Consider the following 16468-nt stretch of genomic DNA (forward strand, 5'->3'; position numbering starts at 1 on the left):
CATATACAGGTCACATTTAACCCTGAAATCAAAAAGAGAATAAGAAGCTATGTTTAATTTCGGTGGATCACGTGACACTAAAGACTGGAGTATTGATGCTGAAAATTCAGCTTTGCATCACAGGAATAAATTACAGTTCAAAACATACTAAAATAGAAAACCGTTATTTTAAATTGTAATAATATTTTACAATATTACCATTCTTACTGCATTTTTCATCAAATAAATGCAACCCTGGTGAGCATAAGGGATATTCTTACAAAAATATATATTAAAAAAATGTACTGCCCCTGTTTTATTACCTTTCATTTATGCTCATTTATATAATGTAATCATATTTCTCTATTCCACATTTCTTTAAAAATTGGGTTCTTTCTGTCATGCAAAATGTAATTTCCTATTTGTTTATGTTTGATTTTGGGGTGAAACATGACCTGGACATGCTCTCTTCAGATATCTTGAGATAACATGCTCAAAGGACAGAGAAAAACGTGTCACAGACTCCCCAGGAAACTGGTAAAAATGACATACGACGTAATATGCAGGTATTGCAGAGCGAGCACAGTGATATGGTTATGACTTACACACGACTACGGTCAATTATAAGTCTTACATTGTCTACGGTGACTGCTAGTTTGTGTGTGTGAGCGTTTCAGTTCGGTTCGCTTTCAGAAAGACTACATGAAGAAAGGCATCCGAAGGTAAGCGAGAGAAGGTCAAATCTTAGGTTTTCTACTCCACAGCAGCACACAGACGTGCTCAAATACTGCCACTTCATACGGCTTTTCTCCAGTTATAAAAGCTCTGATCTAAACGCAGACAGTCATTTACAATAGGAATACACATATTCAGGGTTTAATATATGCGACCTCTATTAGCAGATGAGGCAAACAAACGCGTGTCAGGTAAAGCGCATTTATTATAGCTGAACACAACATCGCTGCAGGTCGCAAAAGCTGAATATTGTTCACGGGTGCAACTACTGCTAAGATTAGGTATTTACAGTTTACTGCAGGCCACATAATATATATATATATATATATATATATATATATATATATATATATATATATATATATGTATATATATATATATATTAGATCGAAATCACAGTTTGAGCTTTACACACAAACCAAGTCATCTGCCTGCAAGGCCGCTCAAATGCGGAAAAACATAGACAGCATTTGAAATGGAGGTTTTAATAAGAATCCTAACATTCGATGGCATCGTTTCAGCTGCTGCATGCTTTTCTTAGTGGATGCATCCATTGCACTCTAAGGTTTGGGAAGGAAATGAGATCTGCTTCTGTAAATAAAACAGACCAGACAAAAGCAGCTTGCTGTATCTCGTCCGTTATGTCCTTCATCATTCAGAGAGATTCAGAGAGAGAGTCTTATGAAAGTCTGGAGATAATGGCAGCTTTGGAGGGGATAGAGGCCGGAGAACAAAGTGATGTAAGCATTAGCTGCATCCTCTAGAGGGCGCCATGGATCTTCAGAACTGAGCACTGTCCTGATGGTAAATTCACTGCTCTGTGTCTGACATCGGACATCAAGACGCCAATGGATGTCACTCTAGGCATTTGCAGTTTCTGTTAAAAGCAGATTGAAGATATTTAGATCAGCGGAAGATAGCATCAGACATAAAAAAAGCACTGAAAAACATCTGAATTTCATTGCATTAGATATCTGCAGTGTCTTGGATGCTCCTGTGCTAACATTGCTTTATTTCATCATTTTGAACAACTTTTGTTAAATGTCAAATGTGACCCTGGACCACAAAACCAGTCTTAAGTGTCAGTTTTTGAAAAAGTCACTTTTAAAGTTGTCCAAATGATATAAAGATGTCCAATGCATGTTACTAATCAAAAATTAAGTTGTGATATACTTACTGTAGGAAATGTACAAAATATCTTCATGGAACATGATCTTTATCCTAATGATTTTTGGCATAAAAGAAAAATCAATAATTTTGACCAATACAATGTTTTTTTTTTGGCTATTGCTACAAATATACCCCAGAGACATAAGACTGGTTTTGTGCTCCAGGGTCACAAATGTCATCATTGGTGTTTTGGTGATTTTTAGTGGACGTATGAATTGTTCTAGCAGAAGAACCACATCATGTTAACTAGAAACATGGCCAACTAACCACAAACAAACACAAATTCACACAATACTTTGTCTTTATTCTGAACAGTCTACACTATCATTCAAAAGTTAGGGGTTGGTAAGATCTGTTAAGATTTTTAAAAGAAGTCTCTTATGCTCACCAAGACTGCATTTATTTGATGAAAAACTCGTGAAAAAATTGTGAAATATTATTACAATAACAAAAAAACAGTTTTCTGATTTAATATATTGTAAAATGTCATTTGTTCCTGTGATGCAAAGCTGAATTTTCAGCATCATAACTCCAGTCTTCAGTGATCCTTCAGAAATCATTCTGATATGCTGATTTGCTGCTCAAGAAACATTTCTTATTATTGCCCATGCTTCACATTTTTGTGGAAATATGTGCCATATTTTCTTTCAGAATCCTTTGATGAAAATGGAAAAGAACAGCATTTACTTGAAACCGAAATCTTTTGTAATGTTTTTACAGTCGCTTTAAAAGTACAATAAAAGTATTTTTCCTTTAAATATTTTTTTTACTGACCCCAAATTTGACGCTGTAGTGTATCTTTAAACAAGTTTATTTTTGTGAAATATTTAGCTATCTTTATTTAATACCATCTGTTTTGAAATGTTATTAAATGATGCATCAACATTCAGACATAAAGTGTCTAAATGTGTTGATGGTGTCACTGCAAGTAGTTCCATCAAAGCATCAGAAGTCTCTGTTACAGAATAATGTGTGTTTACCACTGAGTGCTCTCTTATGTTCATCTGCTGGGGATTCTGCCTCTTCAGACACTTCTCCTGTTTACACACATCAGATTATTAGAGATAACTCACAGACGCTGTACCACTTTGGAAAAAAACATGTTTGGAATAGGATATTGCCATTCTACTTATACAATTCTTTGTATAAGATGGGGTGGTGTTGGCGCAGTGGATAAGACACATGCCTTTGGTGTGAGAGACCCGGGTTCGAATCCACTGTGAGACACCAATGTGTCCCTGAGCAATACACTTAACCCCTAGTTGCTCCAGAGGTGTGCGACCTCTGACATATATAGCAATTGTAAGTTGCTTTGGATAAAACTTCAGCTAAATGAATAAATGTAAGATACAATTCTTATACAATCTACTTATACAATTCTTCACTGGCTGAATGTCACTTCACTTTCAAGATATATACCAGCACTGTGCACAAGTATGCAGATTCTCAGTATGCACTGAATAGTTTTATTTCATACTGATTTATTACACTACCGTTCAAAAGTTTGGATTAGTATGATTTTTTTTAAATCTATTCTGCACACCAAGGATGCATTTATTTGATCATAAATACATTAAATGGTTGAAAACAGTTGTGCGGTGTCATATTTTGTATGGACTGAATACCCATAATGCAATGCACTTGGTTATAATATAATATATATATATATTCTCTATTCATTTGATACTCCTCTGATTATCCACCAGAGGGCAGTCATTACTAAAAGTTAAACTTGAGCGACATAAACTGAGCTGACAGTAACAATCATGTCATTTTAACACAATACCGTTCTGTAATTTCTGATGTGCCTCTTCTTTCTTTGATTTCTCACGGGGGCTTTCTTCAGAGGGTTTGTTTAACCCCCCTGGCTCCGGGTCGTCCTCTCCCACCCTTTGCTCTTTCTTTGGTCCCGACAGCTCTGGGTCTTTTCTGTGCTCCTGGTTTTCTGCCATTGCCTCCTGATGTTCCTCCTGCTCTCGTTTGGCCTTCTCTTCCGTCTCTGATATGAGACACAGCGGGAGGCACATGATTTGCTTACTCAGAAAAATGAACAAACTGCTAAAAGTTTGGATGTACTGGACCCAATTTAGTTCTATTTGCCCCAGTTTTAAGTCATCAAATCACTGTATAAAATAATTCCCATACTTCCATTTGTGCTTCTGACTCTCAACATTTTCACACCCAAATTCATCCTGGGTTTTCGAAACACTTTTGAAGTTTACGTGTATCTTGGAAACTATCTTGGCTAGTTTACCTATTCAATCCAACTACATTCAAACATTTTTTTAATTAAAATATTAGTTATGTACAGAAATGTATGCATAGGCAAAATTTATATTTGTCAATAACTAATTTCAAGTGGAAGCCGTTATATCAAAAAGTTGTTCAGATCATGAGAAACTAATTCAGTTTTAGTTTTATTGCATATTGATTTATTACTCTACTGTTCAAACGTTTCAGTAAGATTCAGAAAGTTTTTGAAAGTCTCATTTAAAATAACTGCTTTCTATCTAAATATATTTTCAAATGTAATTTAGTCCTGTAATTGTAAAGCTGGATTTTCAGCATCATTACTCCAGTTTTCAGTGTCACACACAAATCATTCTGATTTACTGCTCAAGAAACATTTTGTATTTTTATCAATATTGAAAACAATTGTGCTTATTAATATTTTTGTGGAAACTGTGATACATTTGTTTTCAGGATTCTTTGATATATATAAAAAGTTCAAAAGCACAGCATTTATTTGATATTTATTTGATCAATTGAATGCATGCTTGCTGAATAAAAGTATTAATTTATATATATATATATATATATATATATATATATATATATATATATATATATATATATATATATATTGTATACTATTGAACGGTAATGTACATTTAGAAGAGGTTGACCAGACTAATCACCCTGTTTTTCTCCACAAATTTCAATTTCATGCTAATTTCGTGTTGTCATTGAGTTCCAGTGTGCAGGCAATCCTGTTTATTTGCATACTGATATATAACATATGCATTCTGCCAGGGAAGATTCTGCTCGCACCTTTAGCTGCCTGCGTCTTCCACCGTTCTCTGTTCAGAGAAACCTCCTCGTTCCAGATGCTCTTGAAGTTCTTCAGGTCCACAGTGAGCAGCGAGCAGTTATGAGATCCGCTGCTGTCAGAACCAGAGCTGTTCACACTGCCCCGCTTCTCATCTCCCGCACTAATACTGTTTGAGATGATGGGGACAGGACGAACGGTTAACTCCATCACAAATCACATTACAAATGCATTGGCAGCATCACATCACATCTACTAAGCTTCCGTGACATGTCCACATCTACCCAAATTTCATTCAATAGCCCATCTATCCACACAGTTCTATTGTTTTCCTGCTCTGTTGATCATTAATATGCTGCTGCTGCTTTGTGCCCTCTCTATGAACCTTTGATCTGTTTCAGTTTACTGCATATTTTAAAGTGAAGGGATATATAATTCAGTCCCTTGTATGCAAATGTTTTTTGCTGTGAAAAGAGTGAAGAAGCAGCAGTTCAACTCCTACTTAGAAAATCCAAAGAAACTAAAAGAGTGTTGAAGTGGAGTCACTCTAACTTCTGTCTGAACTGATGGATCACTTTTTGACTGAATTATAGGGCTAAGAAACAGCAGCGTATTTATTAACATTCACTCTTTTTCTCCACATGATGAAACTGAGGTGTCTGAGCATGGCTGAATTGGATTTGCAGCAATGACTGCAATTGCATCAGTGAATTGGGTTTCGATAAAAAGACAAGCTTTGCCACAAGGCACTATTACAGTGACCTGAGCACTAATTTGTCTGTCTTAATGTTCATTCATTATCTCTATTCCTGTCCTTCAGAAGCAGACCTGCGGAAACTAGCCAGGCCTGAACTTGTGGCCTCTTCGATGAGCGGCGTGACGATCTTCTCGGTCATATCCGTCAGAACCGTAAATGTGGGAACAACGATGAAGTCAATGAAACCTGCAGGAAATGATAAAGAAATGGCTTTTTTTTTTTTTTGGAACTGAGCTTGATTTTTAAAGAAGCTATTTGAATAAATTATCCTTACATGCATGATCTATAAGAAAGCTGTGTCAGCTATCTGTGAGTTTAAAGCTGAAATGTGTCATTTTTTCCCCTGTTCCAATTTAAAGGAATAGTTCATCCAAAAATGCAAAAGTTGCTATGGAATTACTCACCCTCAGGCAATCCAAGAAATGTAGAAATCCATCACTTGCCCATGAGAGGATGCTCTGCAGTGAATGGGTGCCGTCAGAATGAGAATCCAAACAGCTGATAAATACATCACAATAATCCACAATTCACATGACTCAAGTCCATCAGTTGACATCTTGTGAAGCAAAAAGCTGCATGTTTGTAAGAAACAAATACACCCTTAAGACTTTTTTATTGATTTTATTCACTGAAGAAAGCATTAATATGGATTATGGTCTCATATTTTGTCCAGAAGTGATGGTTTAAAGTTAAAACATCTTAATGTTTGATTTGTTTCTTACAAATATGCAGCCTTTCACTTCACAAGATGTTAATTGAAGGACTGGAGTGCTGTGGATTACTTGTGGATTATTGGAATGTTTTTATCAACTGTTTGGACTCTTACACTGATGGCACCCATTCACTGCAGAGCATCTACTGGGGAGCAAGTGATGTCAAAGCTAAATTTTTCCAAATCTGTTGTAATAAACAACCTCATCTACATATTAGATGGCCTGAAGATGAGTAAATATTCATATATAAATAAATTTGGGGGAATTATTCCTTTAAAATAAGTATTACAATTACACTTAGAGTGTGTTTATGTAACTCACCTATCTGGGACTGAGCCACCATAGTGGACTTACGGTCGCACAGAGGGGAGAAAGGTAGACCAAGTTCTGCCTCCTTATCACCCTGCAAATACAAACACATCATTCAACTGCATTGCTATGATAAGACATAGAGGACAATTTTGGCATTTCTAAATATAAAGCACTATTGTTAATAAAAGTTACCAATACAGCTAAATGCTTATGAAATTACACGACTAAAGATTTATATGAAATATTCACAAACATTTCTTGAAGGCAGATTAAAATAAACTGTCACTCTTTTATGCTGGGGCTGTCACTATTGAGAGTTCAGCTGCTGAAACAATACTAGACACACACAGGAATAGCTCCCACTCTCTAATCTGTCAATCAATCAAAGCATACTTATGAAGCCCACTCTATAGAGAACACAGTCAAAAGTATTTGAAATGAGTAATATTACAGAATACATTCGTATGACATTGCTGTGATGTTTAACAGAAGAGCAAAGTGCTAATCACACCGATAAGTCACATAATCATGCCAAAGCTGAATTTTGGGACCTGCATTAGATAAGGCCGTGAAAGCCAGTTATTTTCAGAGGTTTATGTTCAGGTGTAAACAAGCTCGAATGACACGATTCTCCACATGCTCTGGTTTCTGCGGCCTGTGATAATCCTCGCACAGGCTTACATATGATTGGATGAAAGAGCATTCAGAAGAGAACAGGAAGAGAACCAAGAGAGGATTAAAATACATAGGAGGACACAAGATTGTTCTTGCTGTGCTTTGCTCTTCTCACACATTCATACTAACGCAAACGCTCACCGAACGATTCTAAAGAATAAACATGTGTCAAACCTGTCGGAAAAACTCTTCCAGCAGTGAAGTAGTCCAGCGATGGTGTAGATCCCAGTTCTTAGCTGGATGACTGATGTCAGCTGTGTGTAACAGCAAAGACAGAGCCTTGGGTTTGTCAATTCTGGGTGAGGAAAACAAACACCAATCCCACTGATAAATACGTGTTTGTTCTAACACATGACAATGAAATTAAATGGAGAGCAAATATAATATAATATTTTTTCTGGTTTTCCAGTAAAAAATAAAATAAAAAAGGCAATTTATTTTATGGTGATTGCAGTGTTTACTAGAAACAAATTGACTGATATATAAATAACAAATGGAGACTTATGTATAATTTTCCTGCATTTCAAATGCTCCTTCTGAGAAAAAGACCTCCTCTAGTTTTAAAAGATACGTTAAAAAATACATATGTTTATATTTGCCAAAATAAGAAAATCTGCAATCTAAAGACAAAATTTCAAAAAGAACTTCACGATAAGAATTTCTAATCAAACTCAAACATTTTAATTTTACTTTATGTATCTTTTTTTTATGCCTATTTTTATTTCTCCAAAGGAGCAGTAAAAGAAACATCTTGAGAAGTTCAGCTATGAAAGAGTAAACTAAGTAATAACATCTTCCTCTGGGGAGACGCAGACGAGGCAGAAGGTGACAGACAACATTGAAGCATGTCTGATGTTTGTTTGTAAAGGTTTCTCACCCCTCGGGCAGCTGGAGGAAATTCTTCATGGCTTTGACCTGCTGAAAGTGGCAGGACATGTCAGTGGCCAAAACCATCTCGACCACGAGCGCCCTGAGCTCTCTAAAAACACAAGCACACAAAACTGCACTGAATCTCCTCACCAGAGAAAATAACTGCGCTCCACTTCAAAGTGTGAGAATAATAGTTATCTTTCTGAAGGAGAAATAAACCTTTCAATCTGTATTGCAGAACTTCATCAGACCTTCCTTCTCTATAGTGTTTAGTTGAGCACAGAAAAACATTTCTTTCAGCATTTTTTGCTGGGTATTTATACGACTAGAAGCACTTTGGCCCTTAAAAATATAACTTTTAAAAACCTTTAAACACTCATATAACTTTATTTATTTATTTATTTTTCTAAACCAACTCCTCCTTGCTAAAGGTAATTTGAAAGGATTTTTTTTTAATCTTAAACACTAAAAATTAGACATCCAATGAAATATTTTACAACTTTTTGAATAATTTAGATGAAATTAAGGATTGACTGGAAATGCATAATAATACTAATAATAATACTACTACTACTAATAATAATAATAATCTACTGTGATATTTATCTTGATTGTATAGCTTCCTTTGCACATCATGTTAGATACTTCTCAAGTTTTTGGTTGTGTGTGTGTGTGTGTGTGTATGATACAATTTTCATAAGACATTTCATAAAAATTTAAATGTCAGCTAAAAAGCATGCATGCAAAAAGAAATAGCTTCCAATACCATTTTAATGTGACATTCATAAAAAAAAATAGAAATCTATTAGTTTTAATTAAAACAGTAACCCCTAGTACATAAAAGTACTTGTAAGAAACACCCAGTTATGATCACAATGTTGTAATTACAGAAAATGTATTGTGTCAGTTAGCATTTTTTTCTGTTCTCTGGAAACAAAAGAAGAGAGACAATGGTGAAAATGATTAGATGCTGGATGTGAAATCCTGCAGTACCTCCAGTCATCTTTGGAGAGGTTGTACAGGATGTTCATCTCGTCGTCGTCCTGCAGCAGCCGATACGCCGCGCTCACGTGATGACTCTCCAGCACAGAGCGGTCGTTGTACAGGATGGCTGTGTCCGACCTGCAGGAATCAATCTAAACTCAATACATGGTTCTCCCTAGAGAACTAACTGTGATTTATATTTAGCATTTTGGTAGTAAAAGAGTAAAAATGAGGGAAGCAACAAAGAAAAATCACTGTCTCATGCTATAATGATGTGGGTGACTGACAAGGCATTGCTAAAGAGGTTTTAAGTGTGTTGCTTTACGTGTTTTGTATTTTATTTAGCAAGTAAACATTAATCAAAAGTGATGGTTATAATGGTATAAAAGATTTCTATTTCAAATAAATGCAGTTTTTATTTTATTTTTTACTTTCTATTCGTCAAAGAATCCTGAAAAATGACGTATTAGGGTTAGCAGCACAACTGTTTTCAACACTGATAATAATCAGAAATGTTTCTTGAGAACCAAATCAGCATTATTTATTAAAATGATTTCTGAAGGGTCATGTGACACTGAAGACTGGCGTAATGATGCTGAAAATTCAGCTTTGATCACAGGAATAAATCACATTTTACAATATATTACAATAGAAAACAGTTATTTTAAATTTAAATTATATTTCAAGTATTACTGTTTTTACTGCATTTTTGACCAATTAAGTGAATTCCTTTAAAAACATGAAAAAAATATAACTGACTTCAAACACTTGAACAGGTTTATAGAAACAGACCCCCAAAACCAATGTTTTAGTCTCATTTCCCGTTTCTTCTCATTTGTCCCAGGTCAGTTTTTGGTCAGAAATGTTCATTTAGCCAGTTGAGGTGCTGTGGCTGCGGGCCGTGTGTTTGTCAGCGCAGGAGTCTGATGGATGACTCACCCTGCAGCGCTCGTGTGTTACCTGGTCTGGATGTGGAAGTTGTTTGTGGTCCCGGTGTGTTCGTAGTCGTGGATGGCAGCAGCAAAAAGCATCGCAAAGATCTCCAACTCCGTCAGCCAGTGCTGCAGAGGGAAAACAACATTATAAAATGGATAGTTCCAGTGCTTGATTCTGATTGGCTGAGCAGCATTCTAAACTGTTGTAAATTACTCTACAAACACATACCTTTGTTTACATTTTTGTGTTGCTCCGCAACCACTTTCTTTCTTTCAAGAAAAAGTTGATGAGACTAAAACAAACTTGACTGAAAACTTAATTTAGTCCTTACCTTACCTTAAAACAATAAATGAAGAAATAATTCAGTGGTTGCAAATTAAAGTTCACTACTATAGTCTTATTTTATGACAACTACTGACTCATCTGCTTCTTTATTCCTTATTATCTTAAAGAATTTAAGAAGAAATATTCGAGACAAAGTTGAATATTTACATACTACATAACTGACTCAATTCTTTATTCTGGAGCAACAAAATGAAGCAAAATAAAATAATTATGCGGTTTTAAATTAAAATTAATCTCTATAACGTTACTTTACAACAACTATTGACTCATCTTTGTCTACTTTTATTTCAGAAGAAACAAAAGAAGAAAGAAGAAACACCTGAGACAAAGCTGATATTTAAATAAAACATGACTGAGAAAATAAATACATAAATAAATCTGTGGTTTCAAACTTGAAAAAGCCAAAGCATGGAATCAATGGCAGAAGAATAATGAAGGTGTGTTGACAGACGAGCTCTGAAGGACGCCGAGCTCTCACTGCATTCCCTCAGGACTTCATCTTAATATTTAATTACCTATTAGAGAGACTCAAGTTCATTTGACTTTGGTGTAAAATGACACCAGCTCACCTCATTTGTCTTGAGTCACGCGTGCTGAACCAACAATAAAGTGCATTGTCATGAGAGAAGAAGTGCCTCTTTGTGAGTAAGCATTAATTGTGTTGTAATGACTAGTCAGACGATAAAGATAAAGTGATTTGGGTAAATTACATGTTAAGACCATCATATGAGTAAACAGTTTCTCTCTTTAGGAACTGCTACTTTATGATTGTTAATTAAAAAGCTTAGTGTGTGTGTGTGTGTGTGTGTGTGTGTGTGTGTGTGTGTGTGTGTGTGTGTGTGTGTGTGTGTGTGTCAGCAGAATTAATGATTACACTGCTGGGTTTTTGCACAGTTACTCATGAGTTTGTGCCCACAGGCTTCAACATGTTTTCACAGTAACATTATCAAGATGATTAACACTGTACCTGCATTGAGAGCGAGTGGAACAACATAACATAGGATCATTATAATCAACAAGCCGGTCTATACAGCAAGAGCACGACATGAAGCATTGATAATGAAAGGTAGGGACTGAATGTTGTTGTATTGTGCTGCTGTAAACACAGATAAGACCTTTACTCAACCCTGGTATTGTTAATGAACTAAAACTATTAAAAACTGTTATGTAACTAAAATAAAGCTAAAATAAAAACAAATAAAAGGTTGAAGGAAAAAATTACTAAAACTACAGCTGAAATGAATTATACTGTAAACTATATAAAAATAAAAAGTACATAAAATTACTTAAACTTAAACGTACATTAAAAGGAAAACTGCACAAATAAAAGTTACTATTAATGAATAAATAAAAATACAGCATATAAATAATACTTAAACAAGAAAAACTGTAAAGCAAACAGTACATGTAATATATATATATATATATATATATATAATTAATTAATAATATATGATAATACGTATAAACTAATTTTGGAAAATGTGTAGCAAGAATAAAAAAGCAGTCTACAATTGATTATTGTTTCATTCATTTAAAATAAATAAATACTTTATATAAAAAACAAATAATATAATGAAACAAATAAATGTTTATATTTAATTTAAGGTGGAGAAATTAATTTTAGATATTTACATGTATAAACAGAGATATAAAAAAACTATGTGTGTGTGTGTGTGTGTGTGTGTGTGTGTGTGTGTGTAAAACTGCACACACAAATATTAAGTAAAAGTCCATTTTTAATTTACATTATTTGGAATTTAAGAAATTATACTTTCTTAAATTGTATTATTATTATATTTTGTATATTATATATTTTATTTCATTTTCTTTATTATATAATTAATTATTTATAATCAACACCTCTCTGATTTCTCCTGTCATCTTGTGTGGAGCTTTTGCAGTGTGTAATGGGAATACTTCCTCATGAAGTAAATAGTTCTTATATTAGATCAGTCCTGACCTACTGACCTCTTGACCTAATTCACTGCAGTCTTGGACCTGTGATGTGATCTTTGTGTGGGTTTCAGCTTACCACCATCCCCGTCTTGAGGAGCAGGTAGTGCACGGTCTGAGTGACGTCGGCTGCGTGTATCAGGTTGTGGTAGGGGTTTTTATGTTTGTTGTAACCCACTTCAAGAGCCTCCACAAATGAGACGAGTGCTGAGACAGGGATCTGTCAGAGACACAATGTTAATAATAACTCTGAAAAAGACCATTACGGCCCTCAACTCTCACTTTAACAAGAGCGGTTTTCACCTTGAAGCGGCTGATGAGGTCATATCGAGTGAGGAGCTCGTAAAAGATGAATTTGAGAGCGTGGTCACCACTCGACTCGTTCAGAGCAAATACATCAAAAGACCACTTATCCACATTCTGAGAAGAAGAAACACAGAAACAAACTCAGAGACAGCACACGGATGATTTAAATGATATTTTGGCCACTTTCATGTCCCTACACTTTAACCTTTTCTTTTTTGTTATAATAAAACTGCCTTGGAAAGTCAAATGATTCCTTCATTTATATTTTCAAGTGCTTTTATATATATTTTGTATTGTTTCACCCTTGCCTCAAGCATGATTTTCAAACTATGAAAATTATATTAGACAAAAAGTGTGAAATCACTTTTTTACTTAGGATATATAAATTGCTTGCTATGAAATTACCTTTACCAAGAGAAAGGACTTAACCATTTTTCATTTTCAGTTTAAATGCTGTTGTGCACAGTACATCATCTGAGATATAGTGGAAATATTCTTGACTTTCAGGGGAAAAATGACAAAAATTACAGAAATCTTCTGTGATGCATGTATATGTACTGTTGGGCACTGTTAGTGAACAAATAAAAAGTACATGAAAAGTTATGACTCAAGTGAAAACATTTTTTTTCTGAAGACCACATGGCCAAAGGTAGCCAGAGTTGAAGAAACATCCTTTGGTTTAACATTTGTGTGTGTGTGTATGTATGTGTGATACTTGGAGAGCAAAGCAAAGAGAAAGAAGCTGAGAGATAAAACAACGTCTGTTTCTAAGAATGAAAGAGCGTGTTTGTGTTACCTTAAGCACAGCTATGACAGACGGAGGGTAACTCAGTCCCACCATGTTAGAGGTTCTCCGGTACATTCTGTTAGAAAGAGATAAAAACATTAAGTGAAAGAGGCACAGACTCTCCAAACACAACGCTATAATCTTCACCTACAAAACATCAAATACAGAGGACAACCTGTACTTTCTTTAAGTTAATGTTTTGTCAAAGCAATGTATTTGTGCAGTGTTGCTTAAAATGCATTCAAATGTAATGAAATGATGCTAACAGATGAGAGTGAGAGAGTGACTGTAGTTATTCAGACTTGTCAGGAGGTTGATGTATATGTATACGCCGACTCACAGAAGACTTTAATGCTGCCTGGTGGGGATTTTTTTTTTTTTTTTTTTTTACATAAGCACAAGCACTGGAAGATTTTGGCTTGTGTTCATGGTTTTAAAGTTACAAAAATTACAGCTAAACGGGATTTATTTTCCAGTGTGGATATTATTAACTAAAACAATATATATATATATATATATATATATAAAACTATTATAACTATAACTATATATATAACTTTATATATTTTTTAATATATTTAACTATTCAAATCAGTTTTGGTCATTGAAATAAAGCTGAAATAAAATAAATATAAGGTAAATTAAAAAAAAAAAATATATATATACTGTATTTATATATATATATATATATATATATATACATACATATACACACACACAAAACTGAAATAACACTTATTTCACATGAAATGAGGGTGTTTTAAAGTTTTAAAGGTATAATAACAAAATAAAAATTGCCTTCTTAAATTGTAAGGATCAAAGAAAAAGAAATTACATTTTCACATAAAAATCTGAGCTTTTACCATGCTAGGTTGTTTTTAGCATATTGCTTTGTGTTTAACCCCACCTCTCCACAAATATCCCAGCCTGCACTGCATGTACGATGCTGCGAAATCGCGGTTTCTCTTCCGTCCGTCGCAGCATCAGCCCCATCTGCCGCGTGAAGGTGGAGGCCAGCCAATCACGGACCTCTGACGGCACAGAATCTGATTGGATGTCGCTGAGCTCATCCTCGGTATCGACCAATCGCCTTAGAGAGAGAGAGAGAGAGAGAGAGAGAGAGAGAGAGAGAGAGAGAGAGAGAGAGAGAGAGGAGAGAGACTTTATACATGTCTTTACCACTTACACTTAAAATATCAGCGATGACAGGTAATTGTTGTGCATATAAGGAGGATAAATGACCATTTATACTTAATCTAAACTGTGATTGATGCTCGAGTCAAGACCTACTGAATTAGGACTAATCCGTTACTCATCTGCATAATTATGGTAATACCACGTGTGTTGTAAATTTGCTTTGGAATTGCACTGTATTGAAATGTAATCATTTTACACCGCTAAAAACATCTTCGCAGCAACTGTGCCATAAACATCTGTGTATAAAGACATAAGCTCTTATGATGGATTTAAAGTCCACAACAGTCATAAATCACAGAATGAATATGAATCTGATCAGACCGGACTGGTGGTCTCTGTGGTTTGGCATGAGCGGGTTTGTCATAATCCCGGGCCGCAATGACGTTACAGTTACATAATTCCATAAGCTTTTATCATTTCTGCCATCTAAATGTTCACAGCTGTTATTCTTCACTCTGCACATCAAAATAAAGATATTAGTGGCACTCAAGCGATGCATCGCCCCGCAGAGACATTAAATACTATCATTGAGCAGGAATGAAATGGCACTGATAAGGGATCAGTTTTTCAGCTTCTTTCATACTGCAGGTGTTCGTTTATGTGCTCTCAATAAGGCTATCAGCATGTTCTCATGTCCACACATTTATTTATTAATTTAGCAATGGCTTTTATCCCGATGAAAACATGTCTAGATGACATTTCAACCCAAAATAAGATATTCTGTGTTATATTTTGTATAAAATACATATACATAATATTCAATAATTGAAAACCAATTTAATGAATTATTATAAATAACAGTTATATACAGTATATAACATAAATATTACATATATTATTGAAAATTTATGAAATTACTTTTATTAAAACTCCAATATATATATATATATATATATATATATATATATATATATATATATATATATATATATATATATATATATATATATATATATAAACTAATTGTTGATTATTTATTTTATGTTTGTTTATTTACATATTTAGCTATGTATTTATTAAATGAGAGAATATATGCGCTCTTATAAGTAATGGCCCAACGCATTTTTAATAGGACTGAATATTGCTTCATTTTAGAAAAAAACGCAAACCCTCAATATGGTAAAGAACTGTGGTTTTTAATTGTGATACCTCACTACTTATTAATAATAATAATAATAATAATAATTTATTACATTTATATAGCGCTTTTCTAGGCACTCAAAGCGCTTACATTGTCAGGGGGTATCTCCTCATCCACCACCAGTGTGCAGCATCCACCTGGATGATGCGACGGCAGCCATAGTGTGCCAGAACGCCCACCACACACCAGCTTACTGGTGGAGAGGAGACCGAGTGATGAAGCCAATCAGTGGATATGGGGATTGTTAGGAGGCCATGATGGTCAGAGGCCAATGGGCGAATTTAGCCAGGATGCCGAGGTCACACCTCTTTTCGAAAGACATCCTGGGATTTTTACTGACCACAGAGAGTCAGGACCTCGGTTTAACGTCTCATCCGAAGGACGGTGCTTGTTGACAGTATAGTGTCCCCATCACTACACTGGGGCACTAGGACCCACACAGACCACAGGGTGAGCACCCCCTGCTGGCCTCACTAGCACCTCTTACAGCAGCAACCTAGTTTTCTCAGGAGGTCTCCCATCCAGGTACTGACCAGGCTCAGCCCTGCTTAGCTTC

General features: G+C 34.9%; 1 protein-coding gene across 3 annotated transcripts in view; it reads right to left on the bottom strand.

Moving 5' to 3' along the window:
• Positions 1-220: 220 nt before the first annotated feature.
• The window catches only part of pde1cb (phosphodiesterase 1C, calmodulin-dependent b), a 61996-nt gene continuing 45748 nt past the window's right edge, over positions 221-16468 (bottom strand). For all 3 annotated transcript variants that reach the window (XM_059563081.1, XM_059563082.1, XM_059563083.1), the window contains 14 exons: positions 14482-14664; positions 13584-13650; positions 12785-12901; positions 12561-12701; positions 10205-10305; positions 9254-9382; positions 8268-8369; positions 7565-7685; positions 6725-6806; positions 5762-5876; positions 4936-5102; positions 3671-3883; positions 2865-2921; positions 221-1591 (listed from right to left, as the gene is read on the bottom strand). In XM_059563081.1, coding sequence (XP_059419064.1) covers positions 1575-1591; positions 2865-2921; positions 3671-3883; positions 4936-5102; positions 5762-5876; positions 6725-6806; positions 7565-7685; positions 8268-8369; positions 9254-9382; positions 10205-10305; positions 12561-12701; positions 12785-12901; positions 13584-13650; positions 14482-14664 — 1612 coding nt within the window. In that variant the 3' untranslated portion in view covers positions 221-1574. The remainder of the gene's footprint in view (positions 1592-2864; positions 2922-3670; positions 3884-4935; positions 5103-5761; positions 5877-6724; positions 6807-7564; positions 7686-8267; positions 8370-9253; positions 9383-10204; positions 10306-12560; positions 12702-12784; positions 12902-13583; positions 13651-14481; positions 14665-16468) is intronic.

Source organism: Carassius carassius, chromosome 12 (assembly GCF_963082965.1).
Source record: "Carassius carassius chromosome 12, fCarCar2.1, whole genome shotgun sequence".
NCBI lineage: Eukaryota > Metazoa > Chordata > Actinopteri > Cypriniformes > Cyprinidae > Carassius > Carassius carassius.